The sequence below is a fragment of the Apis dorsata genome, unplaced genomic scaffold, assembly GCF_000469605.1.
Source record: "Apis dorsata unplaced genomic scaffold, Apis dorsata 1.3 scaffold_37, whole genome shotgun sequence".
Taxonomy (NCBI): domain Eukaryota; kingdom Metazoa; phylum Arthropoda; class Insecta; order Hymenoptera; family Apidae; genus Apis; species Apis dorsata.
Genome location: NW_006263339.1, coordinates 312,324 through 325,407, shown reverse-complemented (window position 1 = coordinate 325,407; position 13,084 = coordinate 312,324). Strand labels below are relative to the sequence as shown.

General features: G+C 25.4%; 3 protein-coding genes and 1 long non-coding RNA gene across 10 annotated transcripts in view; 1 reads left to right on the top strand and 3 right to left on the bottom strand.

Moving 5' to 3' along the window:
- Nucleotides 1-583, top strand: part of LOC102674986 (prolyl endopeptidase-like) — a 5,010-nt gene extending 4,427 nt beyond the window's left edge. For all 5 annotated transcript variants that reach the window (XM_006608435.2, XM_031512882.1, XM_006608434.2 and 2 more), the window contains 2 exons: nt 39-363; nt 444-583. In XM_006608435.2, the coding sequence (XP_006608498.1) occupies nt 39-363; nt 444-509 (391 nt within the window). In that variant the 3' untranslated portion in view covers nt 510-583. The remainder of the gene's footprint in view (nt 1-38; nt 364-443) is intronic.
- LOC116186271 overlaps nt 470-13,084 on the bottom strand; it is a 23,211-nt gene continuing 10,596 nt past the window's right edge. The window contains exon 2 of the long non-coding RNA XR_004151232.1: nt 470-569. This is a non-coding gene — a long non-coding RNA (uncharacterized LOC116186271). The remainder of the gene's footprint in view (nt 570-13,084) is intronic.
- LOC102674418 (phospholipase ABHD3) lies at nt 1,814-7,174 on the bottom strand. Of its 2 annotated transcripts, none has more exons than XM_006608429.2 (7): nt 6,439-7,174; nt 3,721-3,890; nt 3,295-3,505; nt 3,010-3,122; nt 2,623-2,860; nt 2,360-2,525; nt 1,814-2,232 (listed from the first exon to the last, which is right to left on the bottom strand). In XM_006608429.2, exons 1-7 carry the CDS (start codon nt 6,538-6,540, stop codon nt 2,051-2,053), a joined length of 1,182 nt encoding a protein of 393 aa, XP_006608492.1. In that variant the 5' UTR covers nt 6,541-7,174; the 3' UTR covers nt 1,814-2,050. The 2 variants fall into 2 exon arrangements, with proteins under 2 accessions (XP_006608492.1, XP_006608493.1); XM_006608430.2 differs by lacking the exon at nt 6,439-7,174 and adding an exon at nt 5,279-5,331.
- Nucleotides 10,716-13,084, bottom strand: part of LOC102674197 (protein artichoke-like) — a 9,507-nt gene continuing 7,138 nt past the window's right edge. For both annotated transcript variants that reach the window (XM_031512895.1, XM_006608428.2), the window contains one exon: nt 10,716-13,039. In XM_031512895.1, coding sequence (XP_031368755.1) covers nt 11,401-13,039 — 1,639 coding nt within the window. In that variant the 3' untranslated portion in view covers nt 10,716-11,400. The remainder of the gene's footprint in view (nt 13,040-13,084) is intronic.

Here is a 13,084-nt window from a genome sequence, read left to right as displayed (position 1 = left end):
TTTTTTTTTTTTTAATGTATTCTACATCTATTGTATAGAGTAATGGATATGTTACGTTTCCATAAATTTACTATTGGTGTTGCTTGGGTATCTGATTATGGTAGTTCAGATGATTCAAAACATTTTGAAAATCTTATAAAATATTCCCCATTACATAATGTAAGAGTTCCAGAAAATGGACAGTATCCTGCAACATTATTATTGACTGCCGATCACGATGATCGGGTAGTACCATTACATAGTCTAAAACTTATCGCTACTCTACAGTATACGTTAGGAAAATTACCGCAACAAACGAATCCCTTATTAATTAAAATAGAGACTAAAGCTGGACATGGTGGTGGAAAACCAACTATGAAAGTGGTTAGTAAATTTTTTAATATTAATTAATTTGTACTATATATATAATTTTCATGTCATTATAGAATATTTTTTTATTTTAGATTGAAGAAAGTACAGATATTTTAGCATTTATTGTGAAATCATTGGATTTAGAATTCAAATTATAACATATTAAGAATATTAACATTCTTACATTTGATACTATGCATAAGTCTTTTAATATAATTCTATTCATAAAGCATATTTTTTGTATTTTGTCCTGCTTCAATCATTATCTTTAATTTGTGTTGAATATATACGCATAATACAATATTATTAGCATGTCAAATAGAGAAAAAATAGAAAAAACTATTTTGTTTCTAACAGTAAAAAGCAGGATTATTTTTAATATTTATAATTGGAAAAGTATTTTCACATTATTATTATATGTATTATGAAATACAGAAGAATATTTTTTAGTAAATTATTTTATAAGAAAAATTTTTATTCTATAGAATAAAAAATTCATGTAATTTACTAATTTACTATCTATTTTCGTAAGATATATGAAAAATACAAAATGTTTTCCAATTTATTTTATTGTCTTTTAAAATTCAATAATTTTATGAATATATAATTATATAGATTTTTTTATTAAATATAAATAATTAAATAAAAATAAATAATTTTTTATTATTAATATTTTATTTTCTATATAGGTTTAACATTAAAGAAATTTTAAAGGAAAATATTTTGAAATACTACAGTATATTTTTCTTCACAATATTTTATTACAATATATTATTACAATATATTATTTATGTATAAAGTTTATAACAGAAACTATATATAAAATTTAACAATATGTATATTTTTGCTTTTAATATCACAATTAATATGAAATTTTTAAATGTGAAGTGTTATTTCTATTTTTTAAAAATTAACAATTTATTAATAAAATTTTGATATTAATTTTTAAAACATTTAGGAACTTTAGGATTATAAACTTTTCTTTCTATTTTACAATTTTGTTTTCGCAGATTTATGTTTTATAAAATTATATTTCAGATGATATAAAGTTTTTATAATTTGAAGCAAAATTTGCATACAATATAAATAAATGAAATTAAATTTTTATTTATTTTAATTTGAATATTGATATGCATAATAACATTTAATAATAAAAACTTATAATATTAAAAATAAATATAATATATTTTATCCCTACATATTTTATAATATTCATGTGTAAAAAATTATATCTATATTATAGATATCAATGTCCCAAAGGTAATTATTGAACAATTTTTAATGTAAAAGCGATGTGAAAATTTGATATTTCTTAATACTAATAAAATCACATATGTGCAATACCCTGAACACGATTAATTGAAGACTGGATGTAATAAAAACTATATATGTAAAAGAATTTTTTCATTAAGATATTATTTATTGATAAAATATATAAAAATTAATTATTTTTTACATATACTAAATTTTGATATCTTTATTTCAATAAATAAAAATATTATTTATTAACATAAAAAAAAGTTTTATATTATAAAAGATGAATCAGTTTCATCATAATATAATATATTTTACTCATAACCTTTTCCATGTCCAATCTTCAATTATGGCACGTGATAATTTTTATACAATACTCGAATGTAAACGAAATATTTGATATTTGATATTTGTGAATGTATTTGATATTTAGTTTATAAGTTCGTCACAATAATTGATGCTCTAAATTAGTAGTGAATAGGGCGGTAAAAAACTGTGAAAATAATTTACCCATATATTGTTCTTCTTTTACCGGCCACATACCCTCCATGAAACCAATATGTCCGCCACGAGATGTTACAACAACAGCTACTTTTTTAGTTTGTGATATTTCCTTCAGTGGTATGGCTAAATATCGATAAGAAGAATAAAATGTATTAACAAAATTATTTCAAATAATCACAAATAATTTATTTCAAATAACTCATTTTAAAAATAAGCATAACTAATGCAGTCAGTCGATTGATTAAGTTACCTTGAACTGGTTGAAATGGATCATCCGCAGCACTAAGACACAATAATGGTACGTCAATCAAATGTAATTTATCATGTATAGTTGCGTTGGAATAATAATCCTCTACATCTTTATAGCCGAATTGTTTCACCGTAAATTGTGAATCAAATTCTCTTACAGTTTGACTCTAAATAAGAGAAGAGAAATATTTTTGCATATAATTATATATGTATTTCTATTTTCTTTTATATTTGATAGTTTGATAAAAATAATCAAAATCTTACTTTAAGAAGAGAATCAATGTCAACATCGAACATTCCACTTTCCGAAGAATAATGCAAGCGTTTTACTTGTTGACGAAGTGAAAAGGCTAAATATTTATTTAAAATCAAGTTAAAATAATTCTCTTCTGTGCTCTTTGTCGCGGCAAATACGTTCCATGGCACAGAAATCAAGAAACATCCTTTCAATTTATTTTTGGCTATTTTTCCTTGTCGTGCTAAATAATTGCCTAAAATTAATCTAAAAAAATATATACATGATAAAGAATATTATTATGACAATATAATATATGCCATATATTGATTATATTTTTCGTAATAGTTTTTTTTAATAAATAATTTATATGTATGATTTATTTAATTTTATGTTAAAAAAGATTTTCTTATTACCCTCCCATTGAGATTCCCGTCGCTCCAAGAAGTACATTGGGATGAATCTTCTTTACATAGTCAACAACCTCTGTTAAATCATCACTATTTGCAGCACAATATGTTCGTGGAGTCTGAAATTTTATATGATTATCTGACTAAATTTCTATTCCAAATCTTTCAGTCTTTTTCATATGATCTTTTTTATTTCCATGTATATTTCCCTATAAATGATGACAATGATCTTGCAACTTAATGAGATCATAACTTGTCGTTAAAAGGTCAGAAGATTAAGTATTGCTTTACCTTCAATTCTACGCCTCCTAACCCTCTGTTATTGAAGATTACGCATCGTATTCCAACTTTTTTCGCGGATGAGACAAGGCACTTAATATATTCCGCTTGACTTGCACCAGTGAGTCCTGGCAAAATAATCACAATTGGCGAAACAGCAGAACATCCCTCTTCTGCCCAATCCAAGGCCACTTCACCTCCATCTGACAAGGTCAGAATCTCTCTGCGTTACGATCGATTAATTAAATTAAAACGAATCTAAGATAATTAAAGTTTAATTATGCTTATTAATATTTGCTTATATCATATTTTTAATTCTAAATTTCTTCAAAAATTATCGATGACGCACGAATTTATGTATCATGCAAAAAATGAATCAGAAAAAATATCAATGACGCATAAGTTCCATCGACAAATGTTAAAAGTAAACTTACCAACCTGCGATAGTGAATTGGTGGCAAGATTCGAGATCTAAGAATGCTGGCTATAATTGTTTGTGCCCTTGATTCGAAACACCATAAGGTTGGCCAAAATTTATTCCTCACCAAAGGTACATGTTCTTCTAAAAACTCTCGGAATGGTCCATTTGCGCATACTAGCATCGGTGTCTGAAAATCATATAGAAAGATCTTTAATTTTTCCTCATTAATTTATTAGTGTAATAAACAGTTTAATGAACAAATATTGAAATTGAACAGTTGACAATTAAAGATAATTTATAGAGAATATCAAAATTCAAGTAACATATTTATTTATTTTCAATTTTTATAACGTTTTTCTTCTATAAATTTTGAATTCTAATTATTGTCTCTGATTTTAATAAATCGGATTTAATTAATATTTATATATTTATATATTTATATATGTCATAATTATTGTAATGAGTTACTTGTAATGAATAATTGTAAATTATTTTCTTTTTTTCTTCTTTCCTCTCGTATTTAAATTCATATTAATTATTTCATAATAATTTGTGATGTAAAAATATGAAAAAAAAAATATTTTTTTGAAAAATCCATTAAAATAATTATATCATTCTACTTTTATTTTAGTATCTTCTATTTTTCTCTATTTAATGTTTATGTAATATTTAATTTTTAAAAAGTTATGTGTTTCGTTATTTAAATATTTAATAAATATTATTAAAATAAAATAAGCATCAAAATAAATTAAAAAGAGTGTAATAATATCTTAAAACTATCTTAAAAAACTATTTATACGAAACACTATTTAACTATTTATACGAAATAATTAATATGTAATAATAATGCGAAATATTTTTTAATTTGATTTCTGAAAATGATTACATGCATATGTATATAATTGATATTAAATATTTTAAGTTTGAATTAATTTAAAATTTTTTCTGTCTATTGAATATTATTTAAGAAACTCAAATGATGTTTATATATAATTCAATAATTTGTTAATTATTGAAATATTTGTTTTTATTAATATATATAACAATTATAACGTCAAGAAAAAATAAATGTTCGTTACATGTATTTGCAAGGCTCAATATAATGTCCGTAGACGAGCACAATGTTTCTGTAATTGATTGTTAAATCGGTCTATTCTATACCATTCATTGAACTTAGCAGTTCATCTTTATTAAAAAATAAAGATGAAAAAATGAAAAAAATTATTATATTTGATATTTAAAATGCTTTTCAAATACAAATATTTCATTAAATAATTCATTATCGATAATTTTGTAATTATAAAAAAACAAAATATTAATTATATATAATTTTTGTCTTTTTATTTTTTGTGAAACTATCTTTTATATATTTTCTACTTTTCTATACACAATATACATTATATCAAATTAATTTTTTATATTTATTAATTTCTTTTAATTGAATGAAAGTGAATTAAATATTATTTATTTTTATTTATTATTTATTTAAACAGGATTAATCATATAATGTAAAGTTATTATTTATTATTATTATAACACTATATTATTCTTTATTTACTAAAAGTACGATATCACCTGTTCCGGTGTGCGTGCATTGCGCGTCGTACACTATACGTGCACAATTGGTCGGGGCAAGTGCCTCGGAGTTTTAAGGTCAAATTAATAGATCGTACATCTCCTCGTGACTCGTACGAACTACGAAGGGTCGTGTGAGAGTTCGAAGTATGTATTCGTATCGCGGAAATCCTGATAATATATCAGGCCCAATATATTATTAATATGATAATAAAAAATTTTTCGACTTTGGATATCTTTAAATCAAAGATAAATCAATCAAATATAGATATAATTATTATACACTTTAAATATACCGAAAAAAATTATTTTTTAATCTATTTAATGTTAACATGAAATAATAAATAATAAAAAATATTTAAAATCTAATTTAAAATCTTATGGATATTAAAAAATAAAACTGTTTATATTAATGATATTAATAAAATATTAATTTTTTTAATTTTGTTTTATAATTTATAATATTAATTCATTTATAAACAAATTTTTTATATGAAGATTGTTAAAAAGTATATTATTAATTAAATAATAATTATAATGTAAAATCAAATAATAAATATAAATATATTTTTATATCAAATTTGATTATCAATGATTTAATTTGTGTGTTTTTAATTAAATTTTTTTTTTATTATAAGTCATACTTGAAAGATTCGTAATTCTAAACTAAATGTGATGATTGAATTTAATGAAAGTTAAAAACTTATGAATAGCTTTGTTAACTATTGTCACGTATAATTTGATTTGAAATTGATTGAAAAATAAAATATTATTACATGGAATCTACCAATATTATGAAATTATAAGTATTAATTAATTTCACATTTTTCAGTTCAAAAATTATTTATAAACATAATTCTTTTAAAGTACATATTTTTTTTAAAATAAAATAAATAATGTGTGTCATTTTTAACGTTGAAATCGATATATAATTATATCATTAAGTTATTTTCTTATGATATATTATCAATATCAATTTCATAAAATATTTGAAACAATAATATGACATATTTAATTTTAATTTTTTTTTATAAGTCATGATTTCTTATTTATTTATTGCTTTCAGAAAAAAACTTATAATTATGAATTTATTAACGATAAAAATCGTAAAAAATAATTCGATGAAAAAAGAAGAATCGTGTAAATACTTAAGTACTTACTTTAACTACTTCAAAAAGATAATAGATACAGAATCCAACGCCCAGCAGCGCCCCGTAGTAGACAACCGGAATGTCGAGAAGTGGTTCAAATATACTTAACATCGTGTACTCTATCGATACGTCCGACAGACTGCTGACAGAGGCAGCGTCAGGCAATATCACTGATCAAGAGACCACTGACTAGTACTGATAATCTTTACTTGCTGAATGCCGGTACACAACCGATGGTTAAGCATTGAGACAGACTCGCGCGACTGCGCGGATGATGTTTAAATAATTGGACGGCCAACTAGCTTACTAGACAGCCAACCAATACCACAACTTATGCACCGACTATACGACATAGACATATATTCGAGATTCAGTCACGTGCACACCAATGGATCCGCTCCCACACTCATGAACTAACTCGTCACGTCATTTTGTACGTATACACGTCCAGAAATATGGGAGTCGTGTGCAAAGTATGTAACGAGGAATTACATAATGCGATCATTTGAACTTTTATATTATCACTATCAATGAAAGTGAATTCTGCACGTTTTACATATCAATTGATAGGGTTAAGATTAATGAATATAATAATATGTAAACAATATTTTTTTTAATTATTTATAATTATAATATTGCAATTTATTGTTTTATCATTTCATATTAGTGACATATTAAGAAACAGTTTTTTATTCGATTCGATTATATCTACATTTTAATTAAAGTTTTATCATGGTTTTATATGAAACAATTTCGATGCAAACAATAATTCTCTGTATATATGTAACAAATGTGACTGGAAGCCGCAACATTTCACTCGTATTAGTGTTTATGAATATAATCTACATGTCGTTATGTATGTCACATCGTTTATTTTCAATAAATCGTACCTATTTTATAAGAGTTATAATTTGGAAGTCATTTTCTATTTAAATTATAATTAATTTAATTATATTCATTTATTTTTATTATTTATTATTTATTTTGTATATTTTATTTTTTTTACTACTAGAAAATAGAATAGAACAGAATAAAAACTAATTAATTACAGTATGTTTATTCTAATTATATAATTTAAAAAATTTTTTTTTTTAGTTATAATTAATTTTAGTTATTATTTAATTATAATTATTTTAGTTATAATTAATTTTTTTTAGTTATAATATTGAAAATTATATGTCAATATTATAATAATATGTTTTATTACTTCAAATATATTATATAATAAATGTAATAATGTATATATGTAATAAAATATGTAATACTCTATTTCTTTAGTCAAAACACATAAATATAGAATATAGATCTACTAATTGTGGTTAGTGATATAGCTGATATAATTATGTACATATATTATTTTTTTCAGGTTATAATTTCAGATTATAAATTTGTTTCTATTTAATGCATTTATTTTAAAAAGCTGTTTTAAAGAACATTTTATGAAAATAGAATTTAGAATATAATAGCAAATAATTAATAAAAGAATAAAACAATCAATAATTAAAGAAAATTAACAATTAAACATATAATTTTATCATATATAATATCATATATGTATATATATATATACGAGTACTGTTATAAGTATAGTAAGAAATCATTCTTTTTGCAGTCCAAAGATCAGAAAAAATTATTATAAAAAATTTTTCATTTGTTGTGTGATAAAATATTATCATTATGACCGATTAGAGAAATGAGAAATAAAGTTTATAATATTGCAAACATAAGAGAAATATATAAAAGTGCAATAAAGATATGATCAATTTGTGAATAATTTAATTAATTTCTATGCAATAATTCATTATGTAAGTTTACATACCTGAATAATATTTCATAAATTAAGATGATTAATTAATTATTCGGTTTTGATTTTAAATTTCACGGAAAAAAATAATATTTTGATATAATGATATATTAATATTGATATATCAATGATCTGATAACTATTAATATAAATAAATATAAAATATACTTTAATCAAAAACAGATTGTAATTATATTATATACAAAATCTTTAATCAATTAATTTTTATTAATCAATTGATAAATTATTTTTATTATTTAAAATTTTTAATTTTATTATATTTTTATATTTTTTAAATTAATATTAAGAATTTATATTTTGATTTTTCAAAAAAAATATAAAAATATATATAAATTGTAAGTAAAAATTTACGTTAATTTTCTATACTTATTTTTTTTATTTATTATCTATATATTTATCATTTTTTAAAATATCTAACTAATTTTTCCGATAATTGGCAGAAATTACGTTTCAGTATTTTACTACTAACTATATGTTATATCTCTTATTATTATCAAAATATAACATTTCTATGTCATAATTATTTAACTTATTAGCAAAAAATAATACTATAAGTTGCGAAACGGAACGAAATAATATAATTTTTATTATAATAAAATCTATGCAATAAAAATAACAAAAATTCTTTTAACAAATTTTAATTTAAAATTAAAATTGATTTTAAATTAAAATTGATAAAAAGATATATAGAATAGATAACTAAGAACTATAATATTTGTTTTTTTTTTATTAAAAATCGCCGTCTTTTTTAATAGATTTTAATAGTAAGCATTATATTAAAAACATATGCAAGAAGCAAAGTCCTTTTTTATTTTTTCTGTTTCAAAATTGTTTAAAAATATTCTGATGACATTTAGGAATGTCAAATATAATTAAAGATAAAATAGGTTCATGACATATATGTTATGTAAGTAGGTATGACTGAATCAATTTTTATATCAATAATTATCAGATAATTATAATAATATCGATAAAAAGTTGTTAAAATAAAAGATATATAAATATTTGTCATAAACTTGAAATTATATTTAATTTTCAACAAAAAATAAATTATTAATTTAAATTATAATACTCTACGTAGTATATGTGTTCAGTAAAAATAAAAAAAGAAAGACAATCATGTACCAAGAAAATGATTTCTTTATTAAATACAGTCTTATACATTTCATAAATATAGTGAAATCGTTCTGGCATTTGATTTTATTCATGTTTGTTTTTATGTAAATTTGTGAATTAAAAATCTGATTTACATGTCTATTGTTTTATAATTTAATACAAATATGTAAATTAGATTTAAATCGCCTCTGTTTAATTTTAAGAAAAGAAAGAATTAGGAATGAGAATCAAAATTTTATAAGAGTATTCTATATTTATATATGAACACCGCCAAAGAACACTTTATGGTTCAAATATAGCAAATAATTACAAAAGAAAAATATAGATGAATACATAAACGAAATTCAATTTCCAAAGAAGACAAATGTTTTTCGGCACGTGACATTAATTGCAAAGTAGTAACAATTGAAAAACATTATTACTCTTGATAATTATAAAATAATTGTATTCTAAAATAATCTAAATACGCTCAACTATTGAACTTAATAAATATATTATAAAGAAAAACAAAAACTAATTGAAGCTAATATACTATTATATATTGATTATATAATTGAATTTAATATACTATTATTATTAACAATAATAATAAGAACAAATGATAAATCTTATGAAATCATTGATCCTCAATTAGTAGAACAAAACAGAATTAGATTAAATTATTAAATTATTAATTATTAAATTATTAATAAAAAAAGAGAATTTAAATCATAAACAATAAATTATAAGATTAGAAATTATAAGTAGAACTGTGTTAACAAATCACGAATTATTTTAATTAATTAAAAAAATAATATGATCAATATCAATTTCAATTCAGTTGAAAGTCAATAATTTGAACAACTAAATATTTTTCTAAATGGAAATATATATCTGGCGATATCCATACTCATTTACGTAACATGCTCGCATAATAACAGAAAAATAATAGATACAAAAGTACGAGCATGCAAAAACCTTGTATTAATTATTCACGCAATTGCGCGAAGATAATTGACGATTTTACGTTATTCAATGCTTAAATAGAATCTATGTTCGATTTCAATGTAAAGATTAAACTTTTTCCAAGAATTTCTTCATTTTATCATGAATATTGTTTTGATTTAATATGCATTATTTAATTGAACAATTTTTTGTTACAATTTTTATCAATTAATTGATTCAACTCAATTTTATTATTCACGTAAGACGCGAATAAAATGTGAGAATTAATTCGATCCTCGAGCGAGATTAATTAAAAACACGGCACCATTGTCATCGGAACAACGAATGGTCTTAGATTTCGACCATTAATTCTCGCATCAATGTGTGAAAAAAAAGAGGCGTCTGTGAAACACAAAAGAGATTCGAAGTAAAAGAGTGATTGATAATTCGAGAACCTCCCGTTGTTCCGACGATCGATAAATATTTTTTCTTTTATCACCCCTCGTTACATTAATCATCCCAACCGACATTAGACGTATTGCCCCGCTCTTCAACGAAATACAAGTACAACGTTCCAGCGTATAAATACGTTTTCCCTCAAACTATGAAAGGGTCGAAGTTCGTCGAAGATGGTCATCGTTCCCATCTAAAAGAATGATCGATCACCATCTTCTGATTTTACGAGGATGACGATGCTCGCATGAAATAATACATACGATACATAGATTCCATTCAACCAAAATGTAACGCGAGGTCAAATTATCTCCGCGTATAAAAATTTTTCAACATCTTATCGCTCGATACATGCGTATCAAGCGATACATCTTACCGATACATCTTAATCCTATTGAAACCAGCTACAAAAATAAAGTCATATGCCTCATAGAAGTAAAAGGGACGTTTTTTTGGCTTCGTTCGGGGAATAGATAAGTCTTACTTATTAACAAAATGGCGCATAATTATATATGTACACGTGTAAATGTGTATGGTATAATTGCATACGCCTTGCAGTTTTCAACGATACGTTACAACTCGCTTCTTTGTCTGCTGTGTGTCTTCTCGTAAAAGAAATTCAGCATTGGATGTTGAAATTTGTTCGCTATGTATCATAAACTACGACCGCAATTCGACTCACGAACATATTTCGCCCAGGTACGGGTGCGGGACAAGTCGCCTTTTCTAGAAGGACGATCACCACTAGCGCGAGCTTGCTCAATCTGGCGATAAGTATCGTCGTCGTAGGTACAGGACAGGCTCTTTCTCAATTTCGCTGCACCGGTTTCGAAATTTGCCGGTTGACTGCCTACCAACACGTGTAGATCGTTCTTCACTTGCACAGCCCAGTCCCACATATCAGTGATGAAGCAGTTGCATACGAATGGATTGCCCAGTAAGTTGACCGATAACAGACGTGAATTGAACTTGAAAACTCGCCGGTTGATAGTAGCCAAACTGTTGTTGCTCAGATCCAGATGCTCTAGCATGCGTAACTTCTTTAGACAGACAAGATTCTCTGTGCCGGAAATAGTGTTGCTGGATAGATTTAATTGGGTCAAGTTTTTCGTCGTGGAAAAGAGATTTTCATTCAGATGAGTCAGATTACAATTGCTGAGGTCGAGGATTTCGAGATTGGACAATTGTGTCGGTAATAGGGGGCCATCCTCGGATACTTCTAAAGAATTTCCACTGAGTTTGAGTTCGATGATGTCGGTGGTGATGCGATCACCGAACACCTTGGGATCAATAGGAGTCTTCAGATCGCAGTTGTTCAATTCTAAACTCTCCAATCGTGTCAGATTAGCGAATAATCCTTCTTCTAGCGTATGCAATTTGTTTCCGGATAAGATCAGTTTCTTGAGAAAAGTCATGTGAGCAAATGTGTTGTTTCCAACGTAACCAAGATTACAATAAGACATGTCCAGATATTCTAACGATTCTAGCGGGTTTAGTAAACTGACGAACGCGTCTGTCAGAGGATTATGCGAGATATCTAATTCTTCCAAATGTTTAAAAATATGGAACGCGTTTGGTAGACGTTGCAGGCTGCATTTGCTCAATGAAAGTTTATGAAGTTTTGGCAAATGACGCAGAACAACTGTCAAATCAGCGGCGAACATTGGATTACCACTCAAGTTCAACACGCGCAGTTTACTAGCGTTTTTGAAAGCCTCTTCGGAAAGGCGATCTTGCAGATTGCAATTCGATAGATCCAACGATTGAAGACTGTGCAAGTTATGACCCAATGTATTTCCAACGTCCAAGTGCCACAATTCATTATCAGCAAGGACCAATTGTCTAAGATATAAGTTCTGTGCGAAGGCATCGCCTGGTAGATTGGTGATGCCAGTCTTTCTGATGTTTAAATATTCTAATCGAACTAAAGGCGCTAATACACTCGTCCAACTTAACGTGCGTAGATCATTTTCCGCCATCTCGAGCTCTCGAAGATTTTCCAAATGGGCAAACGCGATCGATGAAATGTGGGTCAAGTTGCAAGCGTTCAGCTTCAGGTATTCCAAATTGGCGAGATGATCGAACGGGCCAGGCTTAATTTGTCCAAGTGGATTATGAGACAAGTCGAGTTTATTTAGATTCGTTGTATTGTGGAAGAATTGCGTGTTCAGATGGCGTATACCGCACGAGTTCAAATCGAGGTAGAGCAAGGTGCGACATTTTAAGAAGTGACCCTTAACCTCTTCCAAAGGGTTGTTTTGAAGTTCCAGCGTAATTAGACCAGGACTGTCCCTGTTGAAGTATTAAGTCCATGATTATAGTAATGCGCTCACGAAG